This window comes from Kwoniella botswanensis, chromosome 2 (genome assembly GCF_036426115.1).
Source record: "Kwoniella botswanensis chromosome 2, complete sequence".
NCBI lineage: Eukaryota > Fungi > Basidiomycota > Tremellomycetes > Tremellales > Cryptococcaceae > Kwoniella > Kwoniella botswanensis.
Genome location: NC_088600.1, coordinates 2,367,096 through 2,394,487, shown reverse-complemented (window position 1 = coordinate 2,394,487; position 27,392 = coordinate 2,367,096). Strand labels below are relative to the sequence as shown.

The 27,392-nt window shown below is 45.0% G+C and overlaps 13 protein-coding genes across 13 annotated transcripts; 4 read left to right on the top strand and 9 right to left on the bottom strand.

Annotated features, from left to right (window-relative positions):
* Nucleotides 1–207: 207 nt before the first annotated feature.
* Nucleotides 208–3,012, top strand: L199_007798 (uncharacterized protein; the record flags this gene model as incomplete). Its single annotated transcript, XM_064893484.1, has 10 exons — nucleotides 208–373; nucleotides 419–473; nucleotides 545–598; nucleotides 728–912; nucleotides 1,036–1,572; nucleotides 1,653–1,763; nucleotides 1,836–1,949; nucleotides 2,037–2,560; nucleotides 2,650–2,710; nucleotides 2,852–3,012. The coding sequence occupies 10 exons, from the start codon at nucleotides 208–210 to the stop codon at nucleotides 3,010–3,012; spliced, it is 1,968 nt and encodes a 655-aa protein (XP_064749556.1).
* A 147-nt stretch (nucleotides 3,013–3,159) lies between these two features.
* L199_007797 (uncharacterized protein) lies at nucleotides 3,160–4,497 on the bottom strand (the record flags this gene model as incomplete). Its single annotated transcript, XM_064893483.1, has 1 exon — nucleotides 3,160–4,497. One exon carries the CDS (start codon nucleotides 4,495–4,497, stop codon nucleotides 3,160–3,162), a length of 1,338 nt encoding a protein of 445 aa, XP_064749555.1.
* A 789-nt stretch (nucleotides 4,498–5,286) lies between these two features.
* L199_007796 (uncharacterized protein) lies at nucleotides 5,287–6,601 on the bottom strand (the record flags this gene model as incomplete). The annotated part of the gene is made up of 7 exons (XM_064893482.1): nucleotides 5,287–5,402; nucleotides 5,484–5,698; nucleotides 5,769–5,839; nucleotides 5,905–6,003; nucleotides 6,086–6,131; nucleotides 6,202–6,239; nucleotides 6,320–6,601. 7 exons carry the CDS (start codon nucleotides 6,599–6,601, stop codon nucleotides 5,287–5,289), a joined length of 867 nt encoding a protein of 288 aa, XP_064749554.1.
* A 436-nt stretch (nucleotides 6,602–7,037) lies between these two features.
* L199_007795 (uncharacterized protein) lies at nucleotides 7,038–8,504 on the bottom strand (the record flags this gene model as incomplete). The annotated part of the gene is made up of 8 exons (XM_064893481.1): nucleotides 7,038–7,174; nucleotides 7,306–7,318; nucleotides 7,393–7,534; nucleotides 7,593–7,662; nucleotides 7,733–7,852; nucleotides 7,933–8,051; nucleotides 8,114–8,148; nucleotides 8,217–8,504. The coding sequence occupies 8 exons, from the start codon at nucleotides 8,502–8,504 to the stop codon at nucleotides 7,038–7,040; spliced, it is 924 nt and encodes a 307-aa protein (XP_064749553.1).
* Nucleotides 8,505–9,105: 601 nt separating this feature from the next.
* On the bottom strand, nucleotides 9,106–9,845 carry L199_007794 (uncharacterized protein; the record flags this gene model as incomplete). The annotated part of the gene is made up of 4 exons (XM_064893480.1): nucleotides 9,106–9,197; nucleotides 9,257–9,369; nucleotides 9,453–9,487; nucleotides 9,561–9,845. The coding sequence occupies 4 exons, from the start codon at nucleotides 9,843–9,845 to the stop codon at nucleotides 9,106–9,108; spliced, it is 525 nt and encodes a 174-aa protein (XP_064749552.1).
* A 943-nt stretch (nucleotides 9,846–10,788) lies between these two features.
* Nucleotides 10,789–11,571, bottom strand: L199_007793 (uncharacterized protein; the record flags this gene model as incomplete). Its single annotated transcript, XM_064893479.1, has 4 exons — nucleotides 10,789–10,907; nucleotides 10,966–11,081; nucleotides 11,165–11,199; nucleotides 11,281–11,571. The coding sequence occupies 4 exons, from the start codon at nucleotides 11,569–11,571 to the stop codon at nucleotides 10,789–10,791; spliced, it is 561 nt and encodes a 186-aa protein (XP_064749551.1).
* A 774-nt stretch (nucleotides 11,572–12,345) lies between these two features.
* Nucleotides 12,346–13,018, bottom strand: L199_007792 (uncharacterized protein; the record flags this gene model as incomplete). The annotated part of the gene is made up of 4 exons (XM_064893478.1): nucleotides 12,346–12,365; nucleotides 12,431–12,543; nucleotides 12,621–12,655; nucleotides 12,734–13,018. 4 exons carry the CDS (start codon nucleotides 13,016–13,018, stop codon nucleotides 12,346–12,348), a joined length of 453 nt encoding a protein of 150 aa, XP_064749550.1.
* A 2,777-nt stretch (nucleotides 13,019–15,795) lies between these two features.
* On the bottom strand, nucleotides 15,796–16,884 carry L199_007791 (uncharacterized protein; the record flags this gene model as incomplete). Its single annotated transcript, XM_064893477.1, has 1 exon — nucleotides 15,796–16,884. The coding sequence occupies one exon, from the start codon at nucleotides 16,882–16,884 to the stop codon at nucleotides 15,796–15,798; it is 1,089 nt and encodes a 362-aa protein (XP_064749549.1).
* A 364-nt stretch (nucleotides 16,885–17,248) lies between these two features.
* L199_007790 (uncharacterized protein) lies at nucleotides 17,249–18,256 on the bottom strand (the record flags this gene model as incomplete). The annotated part of the gene is made up of 1 exon (XM_064893476.1): nucleotides 17,249–18,256. One exon carries the CDS (start codon nucleotides 18,254–18,256, stop codon nucleotides 17,249–17,251), a length of 1,008 nt encoding a protein of 335 aa, XP_064749548.1.
* Nucleotides 18,257–18,504: 248 nt separating this feature from the next.
* Nucleotides 18,505–19,355, top strand: L199_007789 (uncharacterized protein; the record flags this gene model as incomplete). Its single annotated transcript, XM_064893475.1, has 3 exons — nucleotides 18,505–18,652; nucleotides 18,700–19,049; nucleotides 19,134–19,355. The coding sequence occupies 3 exons, from the start codon at nucleotides 18,505–18,507 to the stop codon at nucleotides 19,353–19,355; spliced, it is 720 nt and encodes a 239-aa protein (XP_064749547.1).
* Nucleotides 19,356–19,864: 509 nt separating this feature from the next.
* L199_007788 (uncharacterized protein) lies at nucleotides 19,865–21,025 on the top strand (the record flags this gene model as incomplete). The annotated part of the gene is made up of 1 exon (XM_064893474.1): nucleotides 19,865–21,025. The coding sequence occupies one exon, from the start codon at nucleotides 19,865–19,867 to the stop codon at nucleotides 21,023–21,025; it is 1,161 nt and encodes a 386-aa protein (XP_064749546.1).
* Nucleotides 21,026–21,514: 489 nt separating this feature from the next.
* On the bottom strand, nucleotides 21,515–23,121 carry L199_007787 (uncharacterized protein; the record flags this gene model as incomplete). Its single annotated transcript, XM_064893473.1, has 6 exons — nucleotides 21,515–21,822; nucleotides 21,878–22,165; nucleotides 22,225–22,297; nucleotides 22,364–22,672; nucleotides 22,742–23,007; nucleotides 23,076–23,121. 6 exons carry the CDS (start codon nucleotides 23,119–23,121, stop codon nucleotides 21,515–21,517), a joined length of 1,290 nt encoding a protein of 429 aa, XP_064749545.1.
* Nucleotides 23,122–24,638: 1,517 nt separating this feature from the next.
* Nucleotides 24,639–27,391, top strand: L199_007786 (uncharacterized protein; the record flags this gene model as incomplete). The annotated part of the gene is made up of 13 exons (XM_064893472.1): nucleotides 24,639–24,752; nucleotides 24,814–24,854; nucleotides 24,909–25,174; nucleotides 25,237–25,321; nucleotides 25,408–25,487; nucleotides 25,549–25,701; nucleotides 25,777–25,957; nucleotides 26,030–26,225; nucleotides 26,287–26,317; nucleotides 26,382–26,568; nucleotides 26,639–26,822; nucleotides 26,898–27,107; nucleotides 27,197–27,391. The coding sequence occupies 13 exons, from the start codon at nucleotides 24,639–24,641 to the stop codon at nucleotides 27,389–27,391; spliced, it is 1,923 nt and encodes a 640-aa protein (XP_064749544.1).
* Nucleotide 27,392: the final 1 nt, after the last annotated feature.

The window sequence follows — 27,392 nt, the reverse complement described above, 5'->3', positions numbered from 1 at the left end:
CTTGATGTCACGTGATCTCTCACCCCTAACGAGCTTGACGTGTGTACCTTCCCTTCTTCCTTGTTTGTTCTTCCTCTTTCATCTTACCCAATAATCTCGCCGCACGACGATATACTAGATCCCATCCGATGCCAAGGTCACCTTCAGCTCATACGGGATATTATCTGAATTTGACTTCACTTAGCTGATTTGTTTCATACTTACTCCATGACAAGACGACTGATCCCTGACGATCTAACCGAATCTCAACAAGAAAACCTATTAGCTCAGATCCAGGCTGACCGAGAGAAGATAGCTATGACAATATCTCAGAGAAGGGATCAATATGCGAACATTGTTGGGTTCTTACACCTGAAACGTGCAGGGGAAGAAAGTAAGCTTCGCGATGGTTAATCTTTCCTGACGACTTTCATCGCAGGAGAAATACGGATTGAGTTAGGGAAGGTGTTCACAATAGGAAGAGATCCAGAATGGTACGTTTCACTCTTCCGGCTACCGGAATAACCTTCGAAGTCTTTTATCTGATGGAAGGAAGGGGGAATAGCGATCTAGCAATTAACGATCGGATGATATCGAATTTACATATCAGACTATATGCGTAAGTCAGTCAGTCTATCAGGCAACATCCCTTTCTCGCTCTCTTGGCGCTATGACATCCCTTACATTTTGACTCAAGAAAGTCAACCAAAAGGATAGAGGCTGATCATCTTTGCTTCATGTTCGGTAGCGTCAAAACCACTACGAACCTCTCATTAGCGATCCTTCATGATACTTCTTCAAACGGCTATATCATCAATGGCGAACATGCCGGTCCGGGTACCATTACCAAAAGAGTAGGAGATAAGGAGATAAACTCTAGGTTTCGGGTATTGAGGGAAGGAGACACACTGGGATTACCTGGATATGCTGGGGGTGAGTGGCTCATGCCCATCGCATAGACTCGTCGGTCGGAATCGCTTCACTCATTCTTTATACCCAGCTTAGCCCGTCTCTTCTAATCGGCTGTCCACGTGCTAACTTGTGGTATGATCGCAGAATTTACCTACTCTCATCATTCGCAAGCGCAATACCTTACCCCTCCATCACAAATCATGAACCGCCACCTACATTTATTCCCCTGTTCTGATATCTCTCTGACAATACCAATAGACCCATGGATTATCCACAACTATCCATTGGGTAACGGTACATGGGGTATAGTCAATATCGGAACCCATCGAAAATCCCAAAACCTCGTACAAGTAGCTATCAAGACAATTCGACCTCATTATCCTCAAAGGGAATATGCGGAACTGATCAAGTTCGAAATTAAAGTGCAAAGATCATGCGATCATCCAAACATACTGAAATTACTAGATTATGTTATAGAACCGGAAATCGAAGAGGACTATGAGGAATATGAAGAAGACAGGGCAGGGAAGATACACGTAGTTTTGGAATTGGTAGCTGGAGGTGATCTATGGAGTTATATCGATAAACACCGTCAACTTCAGGAAGACGAGGTGAGATGGATTGGATGGCAGTTGATAAGCGCTTTAAAGTACTTGCATGAGATGGGGATAGTACATCGAGGTATCTCAGTCGTGCCATCGACTTCTTCTATCATACAGTGTATGCGCTTTAGCTGATTATCATTCATTCGTGTGACTAAGATGTCAAACCGGAGAACATCCTCTTACACACCTCCTGTGCCTATCCCCGTATCCTCCTGGCGGATTTCGGCACGGCGACCAGCCAAACGAGACTCCTCTCCACTCTCGGTCGTCATACTGGACGCCATCTAAGAAAGATCAATGAACAAGGCACAATTGATTACTTTCCTTAGGATCGTTTAGTAGCTTTGAGAGAAGAATACCATGCTGGAGATACGATGGATTGCGGGAGTAGGAAGGAGGTTGGAACGAAGTGGTGGAGGGAAGAAAGAGGATTGGATATGTGGGCTACAGGAGGTGAGCACCCACAAAATCAATGGGATCGTGTTTTCACCGTAATATCTTAGCCCAACATTGCTGATCTTCTCCTTCCTAATACCATAGTCACATTGTACCTCTGCGCAGCGTATTCACCACCATATTCATGCATCCCCCTTCCTCAGGGATCATCCGTTGATGACGCGGGCTACTTATCTGAATTAGTAGACGATATCGAAATGGATCATTCTCCGGAGTCTGATCCAGACCCATTTCAAGGTTATCGGACTCAAGATCTACTAGTCGATGATCCCATCGATGACTTTCCTTCACCACCATCATCGATAGGTATGGGAATGAAGCCGAGCGACAATCTGAAAGAACGTCTAGACGAGATGAAAATCGATGAAGCATCATCGTCATCAACAACAATCAGAAATCGCCAGAAGAGGACAACGACAAGAAGGAGGTATGATACTCCTTTATCAAGGATGAATACAGCTATACCTTTCTCATCGTATTTTGAAAGAAACGATACGATTACCCCTTATCCTCAAACAAGACATGAAACGGTTTTGCCTCGGGTACAGGTGAAAGAGGAGGAGATGCATCAATATGATTTGTTAATCCGTCAGATCGAGATCTTCAAGGTAAGCACACTAGTCTATAGGCACACTACTCTATGGTGTTATTGCAAATCTCGGGCATGTGCTGATTGACAAGATGCCATGTTATACAGGATATGAGATACGATGAATGGCCTTGTGATGAACCTCTATGGTCGGAATGGTCTTCAGAAGGTAAGTTATCTGCAACTCCGTCTTGTTCATCATTCATATCCGTATTTCACGAATCTGTCATTTGTTCTTGTGTCCATCCGAAACGTGTTGCGCTCCGATGTCGACCTTGGAAGGGACCGCTAAAGTCGTAATGCTACTCAGGTCTCGAGTTCATCGATAATTTACTTCATCCAGATCCCATCCATCGCATTCAATCACTTACAGCACACGATCATCCCTGGTTCACCAACAATAGGGACGAGCTGGAAGAGATATACGAGAAAGTGTTGGTGAAAGGGGAAGTGATTAGATGGTTATTGTGATATATTTTTCGAAACATAACAAGTAGTATACCCCATACCATGCTAAGTTGTACTGTATTTGCCAGTAGTGCTGTTATCAATTATCTGTACATTGATGTAACATCGATGTCTAGGTTTGTATATATGCGCAGTTTATGTTTGCTATCATTATTGTATAGTAGATCTTTCAATGTCCGATCCATTGATCTTGACAATGTCAAGATCTGCAAAGCTCGCACGTTCCAACACCCTCTTACCTACACTCTGAGGGAAACCTCCTTCAATTATCCTCTTTACCGAGTCCTGTACCTCCTGTACCTGATCCGATGGTATGGCGATCTGTATATTGGGGAGGTTCAAACTCCTCCGACCTGTATCTTCCAAGAAGTCGATGAGAGCCCTCGTATACCTCTTCACTTCCTGTTCATGATCCTCCACTGATTTGAGCAATGAGTAGCTGGATAGCATGATTACTATCTCCGCAGCAGGTAATGGATTTTCCACTGGTGGTATATATAACTCTGGTTCTCCTTCTTGTTCTCCGTCCTGTATCTGTACCGATCTATCTTCATTTCCATTGAGATGATCGAGATCAAATCGCAAAACCAATCTCTCCAATTGATCGAATTCGCTAGCCAATTCACCAATAGCCAACCTCAAATATCTCTTCCGTTCCCTTTCTATCTTTTCGGCAATCCCAGTTGGTCTGGCGAAGGGTCGAAGGTGAATGATAAGTACCCTGGGTGTGAAAGGTATACAACAAATTGGTAATCTCTCTCTACTTTTCCCTTTACCTTTTTCATGTCCTTGTCCTCGTTTCTGCGGGTCTAAGTCTTCTGGCGAATGACAGTCAACTAGATATTCGAGCAATTCATAACCGACTTCCAATACCTCTACATTATTCAACGGCCATGGATGTTCCGACGTCGAATTGGATGAATGACCAAGATTATGACCATGATCAAGGTCAACATCGTAATCTGGATCCTGCATTGTCTTCCTTCTTGATAGAGGTACAGTAGGCGAATAAGATAACAACTCCATATGAACTTGACATATAACACTTAAACTTTCTGCATCTTCCAATGTCACCTTCTTCGTCAAACTGAGAGCTTTTGATTTCCTGGATGTATCATTTTGTTGGGGTATGACGTCCGGAGGTGATGATCTTGATCGTCTACCTTTTAGTGGAAAATCCGATAGATACCGAGACCTTTTGTTTCGATAGAACGAGTTTGATAACGCTGAATACCCGTAGAATAGGCTGTTGGCACTATATCGATTTAGCTTGACTTCACTGTAGATGGCTGGCAGGAGCTCGGCATAGAGTGATTTGTTCACTGGCAGAAGGGTGAGAGGGGAGATGAGCTTGAGATAGGCGAGAATGAGGGGATGAAGCTCGGATAGGGAGGCGAAGGTCACTGGTTTGGAGGGTCGGGAAGGCGAGGATGAATGGGATGAAGTAGAGGAGTTGAATGATTTAGTGTAAGAAGGAGAGCTCGTCATTGTCAGACGTGGGAGTTTTACCTGAAGGTAAAGAGGGTCGATCAGCTCCCAGCTCACTTACCGGAAGCCAATGGTGTCTTCAAGATTGTGCAGTGAAGGGAAATATCTTACTGTCTTTCACATTTGACTTGTGTTTTGTGAGATATTGATCCATCAACTGAGGAAGTATTCATTGGATACGACATTACAGTATTGCTCTCAACATTTGTTTCGTCTCGGTTTCGGGACTGTACCGTATCCACTTTTGATATCGTTGTGTGTCGTTCGAGCACATCACATCATCTCATGAGTATTCATTCCCGAAAATGATGTGTTGATTGTATAGTAAGGTACCATATCTCATCATCACATCACTCCAAATTCCGGAGAACCGAACTCTCAAACCACCGTGCAGTATATGTACTTTGCATTGCCTCGTAATGGCAGTACTGTACCAGAATATGACGCCCATACCGACTTTTGGTAGTGGCGCCCATCATTTATTTGGTAATATCCCATAATAATCTTTACTCCAAAACTCGCTTAACTCGATTAGCATTTATCACGCCATAAAATCTGCGCCACCGAAATTACTTCATAGCTTGCGAAAATATCAGCTGTGCACTGGTCACCTCAATCATGTACATTGTGGGCAATGGTACCACATGTTAGGCCAACATGTTCATAGGTAGTCGAAACATCTCAACATAGATCATACGGAAGTCAAACATACACAACAAACTGAATGTTAACGTTGACGGCTTGGGCACTTGATGCCTCCAGGATCATCTCTCCCGACGATAATAGCGTCTAGCCCAAAGTAAAGAACTCTTGATTCGTGTTGCCCTCAACACATTCCCATACCTGAAGCTGTTTGAGTATCTCGTTCAGGCGGGTTGATTCGGCTCGTACATCCAAACATAGATCTAGTAACATCAATAGTGACATTGTTCCTTCAACACTATCGGGTATCCCAGACGGATAACACATGTGGTGTGGTCACTTACTGGAATTAGTGATTCTCAACTTCTCTCCATCCCAATCCCACCTAGCTGCCCCTCCACACCCGGTAAATCTTGCAAGTGCGCCATTCCCTGGTCTATAACCTGCATCTAGGCATGTAGTCTCGTCGAAAGCAGATGATATCTTGAGGTTGGTACCACTCGTCAAATTCAGGAGTTGAGCCGCAGCAAAAGGCCCATCTGTGGGTTGAGAGTAAGCACTGGCAGGAAGGATGTCGGTTTTTAGCTTGTTAGCACTTCAGAAATCGATTCTAAGTCATGGAGACTTACATTACAGCACTTCTAGCATCGGGGGGGTAGTCCTCCATCAAGAGTGAGTGCCAAATCAGGTCTTCGATATGCTTTAAAACCCGATCAGTCAGACTCGATCGAGGGTGCCCTGATCTCGAAGTTATACTAGACCCACGATGTAGTCTTTTGCCACCGTTGGGGGGATCTTCGTACACAGTACCAAATGGTGGATCAAAATCGCGGTATTCGGGGGTGGGGGTAAGAAGTGTCCAGACTAAGCAAAAAGTAACTTTGGTCAGCATGTAAACTTTATCAAACGGCAGAAGTGTAGCATTAGCTTGCTGATGGAGATTCACTTTGATTGGTATTGCCCGTCGTGCATCGCCAGGTCTGCGTTCCCTCCTGTGCATTTCCCTGATCGAGGCATTGATCGCCACCGGTAATAGCAAGTCGATTATCGTCTGTCCAATACCATGTCTGTTGAAACGTTCCTGGCCAGCTTGTAGCGAGCTAATACCAGCATCCGATCCTTTTCGTTAGTATTTCGAGCTTGGCCGGTTGTGACAAACCAGTCGTTTCATAAAGCTCACTTGTCCAGGTTCTTTGTTGTCTCGTCCTGTACCAGCATCCAAAGCTAGATCTGTGTTGTACAAGATGACACTACCCCTCCCCGGATTGGCATTCCACAATGCGGCTCTTTCACATGAAGTAGTGCCTACTCGCGTGCCCGATGCCCAGGTAGATTGTTGACCGAGAGGGTGAAGACTTTCTTTGTTCCTGAGGGACTTGATTCGGATAGCTGTGTATCTCTTGTCCAGCGAAATAGGTGACGAAAGGACAACGGGTGCGAAGAAAAGTAGTATCAGATGCATTTTGGTCGTTATGCATATGGTGGCGAATATAGGATAAGTAAGATGTATGAGTGAAGATGTATAGACTAAAGCGATCGGTTGATAAAACAGCTAGAGTATTGAGCTGGACAAGAAGGTTGAATCTCATTGATGATTGATGATTCATGCAGCATGCTCATGTTCTGATGGGACCCGGAAGGAACGATCAACCTTAAGCATGATGTACACAGCCTCGAGGATTTGTACACCCTACACCAGTCAGACGATGCTTGGCACAGATCTGAAGGAGTACACAACTGCTCGTGACAGAATTCGTGACTATGTCTCTTGTAGACCAATGTTGGAGAACACACATAACATATATAATACGCATACGAGTATAATCTGTAAATCATAAGGTTACACAAACCGCAATACCAGCCGACAGTCCATGAATGATCACCCAGAGAGAGATTCATTATGCCTTCTTAGCGATAGTGAGGAACTCTTGGTTATGATTACCAGCCGAGCAAGTCCAAACTTGAAGGGTCTTTTGGATATTGTACGGGTTAAATAGGGTAGGTGAAGATTCCGCTCGTACGTCTAGGCAAAGATCTGTTGAAAATATTAGCTCAATTCGGATCTCCTGCTTCGTTCACCCATTTTCCTATATTTATAGTTCATCACCTGTATTCATGATCTAAGACATCCTCTAGGGTGCTGTATGATAGTTGTATCATACTCACTCGTATTGGTAATCTGCAGATGAGTACCGTCCCAATCCCATCTTGTATTCTCGACAGTATCACAATCGTACAGCGTAATCCTAGCACCGTTATAGGGTTGGTACCAGCATGCAAACAGTAGTTGTTATCTGCGGTATAGAGAAGGACCGCAGAGTTGGTGGTTCCTGGAGTAGGAAGGTACCAGAGCTGAAGTCGAGCGTAAGGACTCGAGTTTTGTTGGTCGTATGCGCTACCATGACGTTCGTGAACAGATAGCACCCACGGGGGAAAATGGATCTCATACTCACATATCCACGTATTGTCCGAAAGCAGCTACACCACCGGTTACAGTAACGGCGAGATCTGGTCTTTGATACGCTAGCAGTACAGTATTAGTGATGAGGTTCAGTGAACTCTTTTGGCTGGTAGTCGTTTGTGAGATACTCACGATGGATCCTTACACCGGAATTGGCAGGATCAAGGTAAGTTTGTCCAATAGGTGGGTTAAGGACGGGTTGCTGGCCTGAGACAGGTGCAAACGGTGCGTAAGGCTGGACGATCGTCCAAACTACGATACGAATGACAGATCGACCGATCAGCACGTCTCCCAGTCTATGCATGTCATTGTGGATGACGAAAGACACTCACTTTGATTGATGATACCAGCACCGCATTGCCAAGTATGTACTCCAGTGTTATCATCGTATTTGTCCAAACATTGATTGCCACCAGTGATGGCGATCCTTCGATCATCGGTCAAGTACCAACTAGCGATTGTGAATATCCCCATCAGTCAAATGACTGCCAGTTGAGGGAAAGGTGGATTTACGTTTGTTGGAATAACCCAGGGTAGCTTTGCCAAATCTACCATACTCATGCAATCAGCCAAGACCACCACCTCTCAGGCTGGGTGGGGTAGTGAAATAACCTACCTTGACACCTTCACCATTAGTATTGCCTGTTCCCGCATCAAGAGCATAATTGGGATTATTCGCCAAGGTGATACTGCCACTACCAGGATTGATATTCCAGGTTCTAGCTTGCGAGCAATCGACGGCGCCTACTGGTATGCCGTTGGCGGTATTGGTACCAACTGGAGAGAGACAATATCCGTTTCGGAAAGCTTGGATCTTAACCGCGTTGTATCGCTTATTAAGGTGAAGTGGAGAGGATGCTATGACTTGAAGAATGGATAGGAAAGCTAGAAGCGAAGTGAGCATTTTGTGGTGAGACTAAATCTGGATGTGTGGCAACCAAAGAAGAACAGTATATAACGACTGTCGATGCAGAAAAAACAACCTCAGAGCTAAACGAAGGACATTATATCTCTTTTTCATGGGGAGTTCTTCTGCATCAACACTGACTTGAGGGCGATGGCTAAGCGAATCATCAGTCACTCATCAGAAGTGGTCAACTGACACATACGAGATCTGTCCTTGGCAATCCGATCTCTCCACAAGGAGATCTCTTTGATGATGCTGACGTTCCAAGCTTCAAAGTGAATGCTGTGAAACGATCAAGAAACAGACGCTGTGCACAGTAGACAATTCACCTTTCAATTTTGCCAAGATCGAATCGAGGAAAGCCTCGCAGAAACTGCATGTTATTTCATCAGAACATGTATACATCATCGTCCATACCATATTCCGAATTATTACCTGTCTTCCTCAATCAATAGACCCTATAATCAGATTGTCCTTGCTGATTACCTAACGTTCCGCTGCTAAGAGAGCATTAGATCTTTCTATGTTCAAAGCAAAATCAGCACAAATCGATGTTTTATCTCCGTAGGCTGAAACCGTGACTGACTCAGAGCTGCAATCATGCAGAAGTAAGTTTAGGCGCTCTTTCAGCTACTCGTCCCACAGTATGATTAGGTGGAGGAGTACCGTTGGCAGGGATGATGTTCCAAACTGTACATACACTATTCGTCAGTATCTGTCATCAAGTCAATCAAGAACGATGGACATACCTTGATTAGTGTTTCCAGTTGTGCATTGATAAGTTTGAGGACCATTTGTACCTTCATCTAGACATTGGACACCGTTGGTAATTGCGATTCTGTTATCTCCGGTCAAGTACCAGCTATAGTGGTATACATCCTTCCCTGGTTAGCTTCTCATAGGCAACAACGACGGATAATTATGAAGTGCAAAAGATATACCTACGTTTGAGCAAAAGTTCCAGGAGCAGATTGCCACAACTATTCAACCCATTCATCAGCGCTTGCTATGACATAGGGTTACTGACGGTGGTGGTGTTAAATTTGAACTTACAACTACTGCAGCATTATTGGTACTTCCCCCACCCTGCGCTTGAAGTGCCCAATTAGTCCCATGAAGGATGATACTTCCACTACCAGGGTTGATATCCCAAGTGGCACCATTGTCGCACCCGGTGGTACCTACGACAGTACCATTTTGCCAAGCGCTGAAGGGAGCCAGACAGAGTGAGTCTCTGATGGATTGAATCTTGGCAGCGGAGTATCGTTTCTCGATGGGTGAGGCTGCCACGAGGCTGATCGAGGAGACTGCAAGTGCGATGAGGGTTGAGAAGTGCATGATGATCGTCTGTTATTGGTGGGTGGATCTGTTACAATGTATCTGATAAAGTGATGGAGAAAATCAAAGTGTAAATGAAGGATGAATGGATTTGCTCGTACTCATTAGTTGTACTTATATCCTCTTCCTCTGCTGCCCACAAGAATGAGATAATCAGTCAAACAGGTTTACGAAGACTTTGCCGAAGTTATCGCAAGATGAGGAGGGTGTTGGATGTCCATGTCTTCTTCCGACTGGATCCCCCGCCCATGATACCCCGAGATGATCCGCATAGCCCCATCCTTATCACATGACACCTGATGGGTCTAACACGCTCTGTGAGACTGAACCTGACACAGCATCTTGTCCATACATTGAGGTGCTAGATCTTTCAGATCACTTTAGGCGAAATACACATCATGGATGATTAGTTGATTGATTGATTGATGTTTGATGGATTGATCGGATCAAGAGTAACTCCCCCGTTCTTGCAGGCCGCACTAGTCACTAGTCAGGGCATCCAGGCGATGCTAACAGGAACATTCATGTCGCTCTGTGGGATTGATTGATCGGTGTTTCGGCCATCGCAAGTCATGTGGACGCGGTGGTCAAAATCCCCCTCTTCAAATCCACTGGGACATCCGGGGTGATCGGGCTCTGGAACACGTTTAGGGCATGCTGAGGAGTTGTGAACACAAGATTGCAGGTCTATGGATCGATGTGATGCACCCATGCAGAGATGAGCCATAGTATGCATGCGAATGGAGTATGTGACAAACAATCCTCATTGTTTCGTGAAATGCGACCGATCATATGGTACAGTGAGATAGTCCGTTGTGTAATGTTACAGTAAGTAGTACTGCTAGGGTTTTCCGGCAAATCGAAGATGGATTGACACTGTAGTGCAAGGCATTCATGTTAGCTCAACTATAAAATTAGCTGGATCTTACGACAAGCTTACCATCTATGCAGCAGTAGTGGTAGCCTCTACGAGGGTGTATGTTGGAGTCGGAGTAGGATCGACTGGTTCGGGTAAGGGAATCGGAGTAGCTCCGAGATCATCTCCTTCGAGGATGTTCCAGACTAAACACAATCTTTATCAGTATCACTATTTCACATCGCCAGGATGAGGACAGCTCACCTTGATTGTTGTTATAAGGAGTACATTGCCAAGTTTGAGTGCCGTAATTATCACCTTCATCCAAGCATTGGTTTCCACCTGTGATAGCGATTCGGTAATCATCGGTAAGGTACCAGCTATCATAATCCAAAAAAAAAAAAAAAACAATGAGCTAAACCCTTGGGGTGAACCAAAAAGATCATGATATTGGATGACTTACGTTTGTTGGAATAAGCCAGGGTAAGACTCCCAGATCTACTCGTACAATTCAGCTTTGTCTCTCGCTTCTCTCATCCCGACTTCTCGATTTCGTTGTTGAAGGTGTATGAGACTCACCTTGACAATCTCACCATTCTCAGTACCTGTACCAGCACTCAAGGCGAAGTTGGTTCCACTCAAGATGACACTTCCACTTCCAGGGTTGATATCCCATCGAGGAGCATATTGACATTGGGTGGTCTTGACTTGGACCCCGTTGTACTGATGAGGACCATAAGGCACAAGACAGTACCCATCTCGATACGATTGGATCTTGACTCCTGTATATCTCTTCTGAATAGGAGTGGGTGATGCGGAGATCAAAGAAAGCAAGGAAAGTGGAAGGAGGGTAAGTAAAGTGGCGAGCATCGTGATGGAGATATTGCTGTTGGTGTTGTCTGATAGGAGCGTGGATGATGAACGATAGTACAGAGAAGCGACGAACAAGACGAGGAAATTTATCGCTATATATATACTGATGGAGATGCATCGAGTCAGCCTGACGGAGCAGGTCAGGCTATGCAGATCCTTTTCGACCCACTCGCATAGCCTCATGTTTTGTATTCTGAGATGAAACGCTAGAAATGCAGAACATCAAGTGCCTTCCGAATTCTTGTACTGTGGAGTCGTATCGAAAGGAAGCACAAAGATCTCTTGGCGTGCCTCGATTCGAGGGACGTGACGTAAATGTAAAATAGAAGTCAAGTTATCACTGCTGTGGAGCAGAAGGTCAGGTGAGCAACACACAGACAAAGCGGTGAAGGCCGGATATCCGATGCAATGTCTTCCAAGTACCTCCAAGGATCCAAGGAAGAAGCGAGAAGGCAGATCTTTGTGTGACTATGAACACTGTAAGAACATTGGACGATGACACATATTATCAATCTTCTCGCAAGGCAGAGACATTGAGAACATAGCTCATAGTAGCTATATACCAAAGACAGTAGAAGCGGTGATAGACATATGATGCATGATATACGCAGCTTCAACCTCATAACCTCATAAATACCGATCAATATCAACACGGAAAATAAGAGTCCTGTTCATCATTTCTCACCATTCCATTTCTGAAGCCATATCAAGCTATAACACAGATTGTCCATCAGATACGATGTAGGATCAGACTAGCCGTGAGAGACTAGGCTATTGATCGATGAGCCAGACTAAAAAGTCCTCTATGTTAGCGCTTTTTGAAAGATGCATGAAAGCCATCGAAGGTATAACATACCTTGGTTGGTATTGCCGGAGGTACATTGGTAGGTTTGTGGTCCGTTATCGCCCTCGTCGAGACATTGATTTCCACCGGTGATTGCGATTCTGTTGTCAGTAGTGAGGTACCAACTGCATGTTCACATAATAGGGTATCAGCATAAGTTTATCCGTGAAAGGTGGACGGTCAAGTGATCAAAGATACTCACGTTTGTTGGAATGCACCAGGAGTGGAAGTAGCGAGCTGCATCATTCATAATCGTATCAATGGCATAGCACCAACCATGGTGTATGGGTGATGAGAAGAGGAAATCGCACTCACCTTGACAATAGCGTTATTGGTAGAACCAGTTCCAGCATCCAAAGCATAGGTAGATCCATGAAGAATAACACTTCCACTTCCAGGGTTGATATCCCATCTGGCGGCTGATGCGCAATCAACAGTGACCACTTGAGTACCATCGGTCCATCTTGCTCCTTGGGGAGAGAGACACTTGTTATCTCTTGCTGATCGGATTTTGACGGTTGAGTATCGCTTCTCGACGGGGGAGGCGCTGATGATTGAAAGAAGGGAGACGAAAGTGATGAGAAGAGCTGAGGCGACCATGGTGGGTGTGGATGAAAGTTAAAGTATATGTTGTTGAAAGCGATGGGATTGGTGGATATTGGAAGTGGAAAGCAAATAAGCTTATGGGAGAGGAGCGTGAAGTCTTTGATGTCAGCCCTTTATATACCTTGTCCCAGCTGCACTAGTCAGATACATCTGTGATTCCTGACTGCAGGATATACTACCTCAGCGACCTGCAGATGAACAGTGCTTTCTTGTTGCATGCAGGCAGTACTGTAAGAATGACCAAGCTTCGGCAGAACTCCGACTTCACTTCCACCCTCATCCGTACTGATCGGCAACCTTACGTGCCATGCTTGATCAGCTTCTTACAATTATCGACACAGCCTCATCAGACATCAGAGATCTATTGATCCGAAAACTTCCATGTGGTGAATGATCGTAGATCCGCAGTCGCCCCCACTTTCACACACTAGTGTTCAACTGCAGTCATGTGCTTCCCAAGTCAAAGATAGAAATCTCGGTACCTCCGTGCGGTATCGATAAATTCCGGGAAAGCGATGGAGGACTTTTGATCCGATCATTAGACTACACTAGCTCAAGGTCCGAGGCGATGTTTAATCAGAGAAGATGTATCCTTGAGAATCGAGATATCTATTCTCAATCTGGGAAGCGAGATGCCAACGAGTATACATGGGCTTGCAGTTTGGACGAGGTGCATGCATCGATGAAGTAAGGGTAGGTCCGATGAGGGCTCACAGAATGTGGCAGTGGCACGAAGTGTGAGATGGATACCTCCTCGTTTGCAGCGTTTCTCTCTTTAGTCAAGGGACCTGAAAGGTTGGCCTACGAGGTCAGAAGGCTCTTGCACATGGTAAACATTGCCATCAAGACATATAGTAAATCAAAGAAGACAATTTGTTCTATCCCATTCATTCCTGTTCTCGATCTCCAGCTATCCTTGAGATCCTTCAATTGGCTCTTACGATATGTCAGACACTATACGCCACGCCAGTTACATATTGTTGGCATCAGTATATGACATTCAGCACCATGAACAACTCAAAAGGGGACATGGAGAGAATGATTTCTATATTGTACGCGTTTGAAACAGATGATACAGATCACCTACCGATCTACAAGCTATAGGTCGTATCCACAACTCCCTGCGGGAAGTATGATCCACCAGCAACTCCTGGGTTTGGCAACAATCACATCGGATTGCCGTGATAGTCTCATTGAGATGTGGCGTTTTCATTATATCCTCGTTGCGATATCCGCTGAAGCAGCTGTTGAGGACTGGCGTTTTGACGTAACGAAGCTGGTCCGAAGGTACATAGCCACCTTGCGATTTTGTGTAGCACTGGGATGGAAAGTTGAAATTGAGTCAGAGTACTATACATGGCAAGAATCTCGCTTACCCAGGTGCATAGAGCTCTATCCTTCTTCTGAGCCTCAGTGTAAGTACAGACATCGGTGGACAATCCCAAAGGACAGGCGGAATCTTCAGACCGCCCATCACATCGAATCCTTGATATCCTCCGCCACAGACAATTGGTGGATATTTGATCATTTGTTTTGGTATGCCAATGAGGGATACCAGCGTGGAAAGTCCGTCCTGTATCGCCTGAAAGAGATGACATCGAGAATCGAATATATGATCGGTAAATAATGATAATGGTAATGCGATGAAAGTGAAGATGGGACAGCTCGACTAAGCAGAATTCCATCGAGCTTTCTTATATCAGCCGGCTATGCATCAGGTCATGCTGTACCCCGCATTGTGATATGAGGTCTTCTCGATGTCTCCATAATTTTGTGCAATCGGGCGCAAGGATCTGCCTAGTCATCTCCATGAATGGCGGTATGAGCCTCTTCCGCTCATGTCGGCTCCAAAGCAAAGAGTAATATCACCTCATCGATTGAGATTGATTTATCAACATCTGGATCAACACCTTCTCCACTCGAGAATACTCTTCACAGAACACAGTCGGAAGACCTTCATTGAAAAACAGAGCCGGGACAACTTATCGTATGCTGCATCCGATGGCCGGGGCTCAACATATATATGAAGATAGTGTGCTGGAATCGTGAGGATCTTCGTGACCTGTAGGAGTTTATGGCGGTAAATATTCGGACGGAAGGCTCACCTTGAAGCCAATCTTTGGACCGGATTTGGTGCCGGATGTACCACTATTTGTAAACTTGCACAGAAGACTACACCGTCATGGATATATTTGCATCTTGAGTTGGACCCAACCCTTCCGACGCTTCTGAATCGCTGATACGGATCCTTTGAACTTTGAAGTGGAGATCCAAGATCAAAGGATTGACCTTACGCGATCCTTCGCCAGAGCTGATTGTAATTATAACTCAAAAGCCTAAGAGTTTCTCTTTTCTGCTTTCTATGTCTTCCTTTTCGGAGTGGTCCGGTATAATGTTCTAATCATTAGAAGACATATCATTAGACATTCCTGAAGTTATAAAGTCATAGACTTCTCGTAAGGATGCTGAGAAGAGAAGTTTGATCAGATCCGGTTTGCAAATTGACCGGATCAAACCGTCAGTGATCATTTGGAACGAGTAGAAAGATAATTGTATGCAGAAGAGGATGTTCACCGCTTGAATCCTGAGTGACCCTATTGAGGAAGACCTAGGCCTTCCTTCTGCTTGATAGGCGGAGCCAATGTGTACCGGAACAAGCTGAGATTGGCCATACTACAACCTCTGACCATTGAACTATTCAATCGATATGACATTGCATAAGACCACTTACAAGCATGTATCACAGCTTCTCAACCCCAAACTAAAACGGACTATCCCTCGTTCTTTGCACCTTCCCATATTTTCGACCATCTTAAATCTCCTTCCAGCTCGCCCAGCTCTTTATATTCTACCCTTTCTCCCATCCAGCTCAACAGGTCCCATCGTTGTCCCGTTTGGAGATCCCTAATGACCATTTCTTTCACATTCTCAGCTCCAATTAGGTAATATTCAATCTTCAGTTTCGTATCGAATAGGTGATTTTGATCCTTGAGCTTCTTCCAATCCTGATACAATACCTTGATCTGATAAGTGATACAGGTATGATCAAACATCCCCAGTGCTTTTGGGATGAGGAATCGTACTATTTGGGTATACTTCAGATCGATCGGAATCATATTGACGCATAGTGAATTATTGGTTCGTTTATTGTCGTCATTCGGTTTGAATGGTTGGGTAACTAGGAATGTGATAGCTTTAGGTTTGACAGCTTGTTCGTATTGTCTTATCAATTTCCTGTGATCAAACATCCTTGAACCATCTTTGATTTCCACTATTAAATCATCCACCACACCTTCTTTAAGCTGTTCGCCCAATTTTGATGCGAAATCGATATACATCCAATACAAACTCTCATCTCCTTGAGCGAGGTACACTTCCCATCCTAAATCTATCTTTTTGACGTTCTCGAAAAGGTTGGAATGAGGTACGAAAACAGGTTGATCTCCGCATGCTACAGTTGAAATCTGGAATGAATTACTAGTGTCCATCAAATGTAAGACCTCCGTGAATTTGTATGCTCGTATAGTATTATTGTCATCTGCGCATCCTCTGCTATATGTTCTGAATAGACCGCTGAATGCGTATGGACGCATAGTGATGTCATGGTATAGGATAGGAATGTATTTGTCGTATAAGGCTTGAGAGAGGGAAACGATCAGAGCTGGTTCGAGTAGGAAGAGGTAGTCGAGGATTAGATGGTGGACTGGTGAGAGTCTCTGGAACATCTCGGAGTCGAAGGATGGATCGACCCATTCAGGAAGGAGGTGAAGGGGTGTAGGGTGATGGGAAGGATCGGCATGGTGGGAAGAAGGGGAAGAAGGGTGGACAAGTCGTTTGAATAATGATCGAAGTCTGACCATTTGAGGTGTATGTCAGGAGTAGAAGTGAGTCCTGGTAGAGGGAGCATTACATGAAGAGGGTTGGCCCGTGTGAACATATGTATATGTCAATGCGTTTGCTGTGAATGCAAGTTCAGTGATGAGGAGTCGCCTGTGAAATGACTTTTGATCACATCTCATCTGATTGTTACTTTTTTACTCGCTTCGCATCCGAAACATCCGGATCAACCGGATCAGATCAACGGCGTACCTGAAACATCTATACAGCTACAGCATAGCTTATCGTTATCATGAGAATCATTATCATTACACGACTTTGGGATATGACACACAGGTACGATACAACATAAGAGGCTACAACAGCAGGGTAGGGTTAATGAATGCACTAATTTGGTACAAAGTCATATCTTCCGTGATCCAATCTCATCAACACCCTTGACTCTACCACTTTACCATCCGCCTCCTCCACCTCCAGCGTCCATCGAGGTAGATCTTCGAAGTTCCTACTACCCGAATTCCCTCCCCTGTCACCTGCCTGGATGACCTCGTTACTGAGAGCCCGCTTTTTCATCTTCTCATTCACGAGCTCTACCAGTTGATCTACGATTTGAGTGACTTTGATTCTGAAGTCCGATGGCCCGTCGCGATGTCCGGGATTGTTCAGATTAGGTCTTGTAGGGAGGAAGACTGTTGTGACTTTGTGTAATCCATCGATGCCATCACACCATATCCTGGCCGACACTTCAATATACGTGTCTAAGCCCCAAGGATTGATATCCTCCCTATGGATGAGATAACGCCAAGTAGCTGAAGTCGGCTTGAAGCTTTTCAGCATGACTAGAATCTCCCAATACAATTGCGTACTCAAGAACGAATTAAACAATGCCGAGTCTGACCCATGACTTTCGATGTCGATGATAAGATGCTTGATTGGGTTCTTGACATGGAACCATAGATTGTTTTCTATTCGTAGACCATTACCAGGTGTGGGTGTACCACTTATACGAGCTTGCAAGGCTTTCCAGGTGAAGTGTATGTTTTGGACATTTCTGAACAGCTCTTTATGGGCCTTGTAGAAGGGCTGGATTCCTTTTGTAGCTCGGAACAGGGCCCAGGAAGATTGAAGAGATATAACGAGAGTGCTGGTTTGTGACAAAGCGTTGAGGGTACGTTGATTCCGTGGTGATGGGTATGTCAGTCCGTGTAATGTAGATAAGTCTGGAGTGAAATACGAGTAGAGAGATCGAACGAGCTTGTCATAATAGTACTTGGATAGTAAGAGGTATGTTGTCGGGGCGAGTCCAGATAAATGCGAGAGGATTAAGTCATGGACTGGAAGTAAGCGTTGGAAAGCGGTAGGATCGTCTACAGGTGAGAGGTTTTCTGTTGTCATTATGTAATGATCTCCCCGACAGCCATTGGAAGAAGGTCTGTAGTGAATTAGAGCTCATCAGACTGAGCAACGACAACAATAATAAAGCAACTGCAACATTATAGTGCGTGCATAGGTGATGAAGTGAACGAGGTGGAAGCGATGACGTCACCATATTCAAAACTGGTCGCTCGAGTAAAGAAAGATACACAAGCCGAGATGGTTAAAGTCGTTTCGGTATCACAACACTATGAAACGATGAATCAACAATGACCTCTTCTTTACCGCAAACTGGCCAATATGACATCACAATCGATGCTCCGTCACCGCTGCCACCTGAAATACCGGCACGGGTTTACGATATTCTTACTACCCTACGGCTCACCCTCGTCATCCGACTATCGAAAGATCTCCATCGTGATCTGAGGGAACCTTCACCATATACAATGGTATCACTCTCACAGCCCTTAATACCGAGTCTTCCTTGTACGTCTTGCGAAGAGAAAAGGTCCCCGGAGATGGTGTGAGGTGGGCGTGGGCAGAAAGACAACCCAACACTTATTCACATGCCGATTCGCGCACTCTGGACGATTATGAATCGTTAGACATATTACGCTATGCGGACGTCTCACCTGAGGACGTTCAAGTGCTCATTGCGAACTCGTCGAATAATGTTGAATGGTATAGCAAGGGCAGAAGGACGGAAGGCGAACCAGCAGGATCGGTCTTATTTCCCATTGTCCGTGAAATGCATTTCTCCTGTCCAGCCCAAGAGGATCACAGACAAGTCTTGACCTTAGCCATGTCCCCATTTGTAAGTCGAGAAATATAGCCTTTTCGCAATGGTGAGGCCAAGCTGACCTGTACCATATACTAGGTGGCTCGTTGGTGAACACAGTCACCGACTCTATCTTCCTCGCCGATCAATTCTCCTTGGAACACGGAACATACCACCGACCCCACGGTCTTACCGGCTGTTTCAGCTTTCCCCTACTATCCAGGTAAACATACCCAACCGTCTAGATCAACGATCTTCACAAAACATGACGGCGCCTTGGGAAATCTCATGATCGAACAATTCCTCAATTATTTAACTCAAGAGCTTTTTCCAAGGTCATAAGGGGAAAACAATCCATATCGTCTAACTCTCGTTGAGAATAAGAGACTCAACTTCTATCCCCATATCTTCGGCAGAACACAAAGATTTGCGAGGGAATCCTCAAGTGTTTCCTACCAGTGACAGAAATAGTTCACCTCGTATGTCCTCTCGTAGCTTGTAAGTGAAACGAGTTTGCTCGCGTTTGTAGTTGGAGAGATACCGTGAACGCACCGCATGTAGAGATACCTTTCTCGAGAATTGAAGGCGTTGTGCGTCCGAGTCTTGCGTATTAGATGTCTGAGTACGCTTCCAGGGTGATCGGCGGTATCAGTCAGTGCCACGAACTACACTTCCAATCCAGTCAACCTTGGTGTGGTAGTACGCACACATACACGTCAAGCTTGATAGATCAAGCCCGGTAAAGCTGATGTCATTTATTGATAAATAGGAGGCAAGTAGCAAGTCTTCCTTTTCTTCTTCAATACATGTCATTGTCACCCGTCGTGCCCTATACGAAGAGCAGGTCCAACATGAAGAAAAGCAAGATACCCATCGCTCCCACCGCCTTTCCTGATCATCAGCTAGGTGCTCCAACATCTCCATTGAAGGCCCTTTTCGACAACAAACCTTTACCTGAGGAGGTCCTCCAGCACATCCTTAATGATCTGAAGGACATCTCTCCATCCCTCTCCCTGCGCTTGTCACACGATCTCTACGACGAATACGTATCATCGGTTTATCGATCTGTGCGGCTCAGTGGCGACAATGTAGAATCCTTCTTATACGGAGCTATGAAAACACCCGGACTCGAGCACATCGAAAAAACGCACGAAGGATGTGGAGTTCATATACACGAAATCAACATTAACTGGTACAGCGACAAAACTCACGCGCTCAGTTTTGTACGAAAGCTAGAATTCACAGATGTGGAAAGCATGAAGAAGTTCTCACAGATTGTCGGTGACAAGGAAAAATTCTCCTATGGGTCATGCGGACCGAAACCGAGGCGATACCGGATGCTTTTTCCCATGCTAAGGCATCTTATTTTTGGAGCTCAAGACACCCCAGACCTCTCAATAGTTCCAGTGCTCAATCCACATATCAACCCTCGGTTCATCTCCGAGGACCATCGATATAGGCTTTCGGGAGGGAACAGAACTGATCTCTCACTTGATCTCGATTTGCCTCGGGGGGGTACGAGAACCATACATACCTATCTAGGGAGGGACAAGCAATTCACGTCATTCTTCGGTACACTTAGAGTACTTGCCCTAGAGCCTTCCCGCGATATCTCCACACCTCTGTTGAATACCAGACTGTCCTCTGGTGAAAAGGAAGTCTTATCTTCCAAAAATCTCGAATATATTCCGTTGGACTTCTCGTACATCATTGAAAAGGAAGCCACGAATATAGTCGAAATGTTCAAATGCTCAACTGGCGGAATTGTAGACAGAGCGAAGAGGAAGAACTACTCAGGTCCCGTCAAGTTGCAATACTGCGTTCCCTCAAGATACACCTTTGGTCTCAGCTCGTTGGTAGACCAAAAGATGAAGGAGGCTATCGGGAAGGTAAAACCCGACCGCGGTTACTGGAGCATAAATGGTGATGAATATGTGAGAAGGTGGCAAGATTACGTGGAGATTATGGATCTCGGAGGATCGGATGTCTGTGAGACTTGCGGCCAACATTGAGTGAATGTGCCTCATTCTGTCATATATAGTTTAGAAACAGTCGCTGACACCGAGGGTCACCCTCCATCAGCGTTTCGTGAAGGAGTTGAATGATCAAACAGATGTGGAGCGGGTGTTTCTCAGGGTGTCAGGGGAACGGGCGATGAGGACGAGAAGCATAGCGAAGCTGCGTGAAGAACATGCAGCTATGAAGGAGGAAGATTCAGATGATGCCATATGGATACTAGATCTGGAATGAGAATCATCAGGATTGAGGACTAAGAAGTGCTGTTAGAGATATGACGTCTGAATGTTAATGGAGAGATGTGTGAGTGAAAGCCTCCAATTGTATCAAAGAGTTGTATGACTCATGTCAGGTCAAATATGCATTTGCCGTATCTATCTGTCTCACCCACCCGCACCGTTGGGTCATCCCTTTCCCAGCATCATAAATCCCCCCTCCGTTTCCACATTATTCAACGTCCACTCGATGTCCTGTCATTTTTGCTTCTATTGCGCACTACCGCCGGCTCCTAAGGTGGGCACATTCAATCCTGGGGTCTCTGGTTCAGACTTAGGGTGCTTTTCGTCTGATCCCGATCCAGACCCATGTGAAACCCGTCTACCTAGACCTTTTCCAGCCTTTCTTCTTTGAAGCGCTTCGGATTCCTTCCTCTGCCATACTAGAGAACCCCCTTGGTACGAAGGGTAAACCAAGGTGAATCGACCCTCTTTCCATCTGAGGTAGACCAAGGTGACCATGATGAGAATCCAGTAGAAGACGTATCCGAGGATCGAACCGAGCGTAGCTGTGTTATCTGTTCATGCAGTCAGCGGGCAGAACCGTGATGACATAAAATGGGAGGGACCCACTCCATCCGAAAATCGCATTAAATATTTGCCAACCTCCATTTGTAGTAGGTGAACCAGTCTCGGGATTACCATATGTCAAGTGCCATACATTTCCAGCGACTTGGAAACTACCTGGTCCGTCTCCGGTCTCAGCTACATCTCCTCCGACACCTTGAGCGAATCGGTAGTATTGGAAGTATCCGATTCCTTTTGAGAACAGACCTGCACCGATGAGGAATAGGAAGGAGGTTGATCCGACGAGGAACCAATGTAAAGTAGCGGTCGAACCGGTTCGGTAGATTGCGTAACCTACAGCAGCAATTCGGTAAGTATGCTCTCACCATAACATATAAGGTGGCCGAATGTACCAAAGACCAAACCGGCGATGATACCGACTATTACAGCAATAGGAATCGAAACCGCTTCAACGTCGAGGGACACCTAATTTGGAAACTTTCGGCATTAGCATTTGCTGGACTAGACTGTTTATAAAACTGCTATGCTTACTCCTCCGACGAATACAACGGCTTCTAAACCCTCTCTCAACACAGTGATGAAAGGCAAGATGAACAGTGCCCACTTTCCACTTCTCGCTTCCCTCCTGTCCAACTCGGACTCTTTCTCGGAAGCTTGTTGCAACTTATTTTGAGAGGCATCGAAAGCTTTGGCCAATTTGAGTCTCCACTTGATCCTTGATTTGTCCATTTTCAAGAAGGCTACACCCATAATATAGATGATAATGGATGCGATGATGGAGAAGACACCTTCCCAGATCTGCTCGGTCTTAGCCCATAGATCGTCTAGTTTGGTGTAGAACTGTCGTCATACGGTGTTAGCTTCGAGGTCTCCTAACAGAGCCATTCGCATGGCGTTCGTTCTACTCACAACAGCGATGAAAGCAGCACCAATAGCCAAAGCCAACAAGAATCCGACGATTGTGCCTGCCCAAATTTGGATTCTCATCCTTCTGATCAACTTTCTTCTTCTTTCCAGATGATCATCTCCACTATGGGCATTCTCTTGTTCTTGTCCCTGGGAATTATCGGCGTTGTCGATGGAAGTTTCACTTGATCCGAGCTTTCCGGTCAACATCAGTTGTTCCACAAAGGAAAGCAGCACAGAGACGATAATGGCCGCTTCAATGGTCTCACCTATTTCACCGATCCATCGAATATGGTCAATATATCAGTTTAGGTAGAGAGCCTGAATGGACACTCACGGAAGACGATGAAGAAAATCGGCACATTGAAATATTGATGTCCCATTTTGACGTTTGCTTTATTCTATCGTATCGTCCTTTACTGAAGGAACGACAAAGTGATCTTGTGAAGAAATACTTGAGTGTGAAAACAAATTACTTCGAAATTTGCGGAAGAAGCACCATCTTTTATCAGATAAAACCAACATCATCATGACCAAAATTAAAACCTCTTGAGAAGTACTCATCCTGTTCATTTCGTGAATCTCATCCGAATTTTCCGTGGGACTAATCTACATTTCGCGTTATCGGGTCCGATCCCTAGCTTTTACAAACGACCCAGGACTAAAGCAAGCCATGAGACTTGTTCTTTATCGAGATCTGACGTGCCTGAAAATGAATAGCGTACAAGGTCTCTATTTTTGGATCTCCTTGTTTTCTGCCTACGATTGTGCCGTAATAACACTTCACAGGATATTCAAACTCACTCAGAGCTAGCCTAGAATGCTCAAAGACCGTCTATCAAAATCGGCCGACCCTACATACTCATGATCAGCAGGACGGAGGTGGGGATTAGGTGGGAATTTTTTTCCTTGTCAACGGGAGTGACTGAGAGTGTAAAGTTGCTATCTGATCCTCAAGGAAAAAAGCAAAAAACAACGTACGAAGACCGCTAATCAGATAAGCCAGCGCGTGAGAAATGCCAAATTTTCTTTTGGTCGGCGGACCAACCCGGAATATGTAAATCATTTGGTTCGTGAGAGCAGGATCTCCGATTCTATTCGTAGTTGTAGTTGTACTCCAGTACTGTAGTATGTGTGAGTCACTGATTCTGTTTGACATGATACAGTAGCTGCGGCCGATACCTGATAATTTTGAGACTAAAGAGGAGGTCAGATCGGTTTTTCCCGTTCGTCTGGAAGGAAGCGAATATCAAATTTTCGAATGTCCGTACCTTTCATATGAAGAATGAGATCCGATGGATCTACATGACTCACTGGGACTGCGGATGCAATACCTTCAGAAGGTCACTCACTCGTTCAGGTAATAAGTAGTGACGGAAGAACACGCAAGAACAGACTAAAAAAGTACATTTTACTTTGTTGCAACGCGTCCCTGAATGTTACCACTAGAAGCTATCAGATAACGAATCTCGGCCAGTGCTCCTCTATGAGTATTCAAATTTTCTATTTTTGGCCCGCCCATTCCTGGGCAAGTCCTCTTAACAGAAATGTAGGCATAGGACGGCATGGGTTTATCTGATAAAATTGAAAGATGGAACACGCCTCCTGTGATTGATCCCGTAAGTCTAAATCACTTCGGCCGGTTCACACATCACCTTCTTCGACCCGCAAAAGGTTGTATCAGAGTAGGATGATATCGTTTCGGATGAAATGTTTAGCTCTTCACATGATAAAAAAAAAAAAAGAGCCATTTTTCTGCTTTCTCTACCATTAGATATAGCTCGTAGGACCTGCTCGTTGTATCTTTCAGATAACATTTGACAAGTTCGCTCAACACGATCCAATTCTGTTTGGTAGTACACATCAATAATTCGATAATTACCAACTCTCCATTTCAAATATGACCAGACTAAGTAGTTTGCTGTCAGCCGTGACGATCGCCGCGACGACAGCGAAAGCTGCAACGATCGAACATTGGTGGAACATCACGTACGCTCAGGCCAATCCTGATGGGGTGAGTGACTTCTCAGGAACTGTTCATTCCTATTACGCTGACTTTATTCAATGGACGATAGTTACAAGAGAGACGGGTGATAGGAGTAAACAATTCTTGGCCGTGAGTGTTATAAGTCCTTTAAGTGTGCACCTCGCTGATTGATGAGTTTTACAGCCCACCCATGCTTACGGCTACTCAAGGGGACGTACTTATCATTCACGCTACCAACGGCCTAGGTGACGATAGCGTTGGAACTTCTTTGCATACCCATGGCCTTTTCTTCAATGGAACCAATTGGGCAGATGGAGCAGTCGGTACTACCCAGTGTCCTATACCCAACGGATATACGATGGATTACATGATCGATACTTCCAGACAGACTGGTACTTATTGGATACATGGACATCATGAAGGTCAGAACACCGATGGGTTACGTGCTCGTGAGTGGATATCCGGACTGAATGCTGCGCAAGATAAAAAAATGGCTGATGTTGGGTGGTAGCTTTTGTGATCAGCCCACAGAATGCTACAGGAAGATCGGATAACGTTACTTGGGATGAGGAATATACATTGGTAGTGGGAGATTGGTAAGTAGCATAGCAATACCAATCTCCGTCTTGCTGTCTGAGTGTCTAAAAAATATGCTGATCCATCTTTCTCGGGTGCCTTGCAGGTACCACGATGAGTACCCCGACCTGATCAAGGATGAATTCTTGACATGGACCAATCCGACTGGGGCTGAACCTGTTCCGAGTGAGTCCGTCCTGTCTGCGTTCATTCCTCATACAACGCTGATATCCCCACCCTCTTACAGAATCTGCTGTATGTTATGTCGCCAAGAATGGAAGTTACATTCACTCCAACGAAGATCTCATGCAAGGTGTGGGAGTAAGCGACAATGCCACTATTGAATTCGAAGCTGGTAAAACATACAAGATTCACATAGTCAATACTGGATCTCTAGGCAGTGAGTGTCTCTGGATCCCAACATTGCGCTTCGAGGCGAATGAACACTGAGTCGTGTTTTTGCAATCGATCTTAGTGTTCTGGATTCGAATGGACCAACATCAAATGAAGATCATCGAAATGGATGGTATCGAACATGAACCGTACCCTATAGATGTTTTGACCGTCTCTGTCGCTCAGAGGTACTCTATCATCGTAGAAGCGTTGAATACTACTGGAACAAACTACGCTATGATGATCATGCAAGATACCGATATGTGAGTGCTATTCAACTGATCATCGAATGTGGAGTTAACAAATGAGCTGATTGAGTGTACGCCATGGGATAGGTATGATGCTGTTCCCGATGACTTGCAACTTAACAATACTATCCAGATCGTTTACGATTCCAATGCACCTAAAGCCGATCCTGTTGAAGTCGGAATTGATGATATCGTAACTTTCAATGATACCGAGCTTGTACCGATCCTCAAGAACGAGTTGTTACAGCCTGATGTCAAGTTTGAGTTGAATGCTTATTTCGACGTGAGTGTACCTCTTCTTTTGCTCACACGTAGATTCAGCTAATCGCTGACGATACTCGCAGACTTACGATGATGGTACCAACCGAGCTTCATGTGAGTTCACATTTGTCTATCCTTATAATTAAGAATGGTAGTACTGACTAAGTCGGATGAACAGTCAACAACGTCACCTTCCAAATGCCAATGGTACCCTCGATGTTCACTGCTCTAACCATGGGCGACGACGCGTACAATACAGCAGTATACGGTGCTCAGACCAACGCTTTTGTCTATAAGCATATGCAAGTTGTCGAATTGACTGTGTTCAATTGGGATGCGGGCTTCCATCCATTCCACTTCCATGGGTATGTCTCAAACGCCTCACATCTAACTTGATCACATAGTCTGAAACTTATGGGATGGATATACTTTTAGCCACGAATTCCAAATAGTTCATAAATCATTTGATGTCACTTCCAATGATACTACCGTCAATCCTCCTATTAACGAGAATCAGGAGAACCCCGCTCGAAGGGATACGATTGTTATTCCTCCTACGGGTAGTGTAACGCTCAGATGGAGGGCTGATAATCCAGGCGCATGGATGTTCCACTGCCATGTGAGTGCAATCAGTTTGGGGATGCCTTGATCAATAAATGTGGCTGACTTTTTTTATGTTTGTGAATGATTTCAGATCGATTGGCATCTCTCTTCAGGTCTCGCAGCGATCTTCCTAGAAGCCGTAGATGCATTCCAAGCTACCAACACCACCGACAATTCAGTCCCTCAACAAGTTGTCGATCAATGTAATTACTGGAAGACCCCTACGAGCGGTAACATCGTTGGTAAATTCTCTACGACAGACTTTAAGGGTCAACCATATGGTCCTTTCCCACTCAAGATGGTGAGTCCAACTTTGTTTACCGTCTTATCTTGTATTATCTGTCTTTCAAGTGGCCAGTGATGCTGATGGTTTCGGGGCACTGGGTATAGGGATGGACATCCAAAGCTATCGGGGCTTTGGCAGGATGTATAATTACTGTCCTGTTAGGTATAGCTACTATCGTATGGTACGCTTCAGGTGAATTGGAGGAGAGTGAATTAGAGGAAGAAGTGAAATATAAATTAGAAGCGAAACAGAACAAAGTACCTTTATGGAAAAAGGTCTTACCTAATAAAAGCGGTTAAA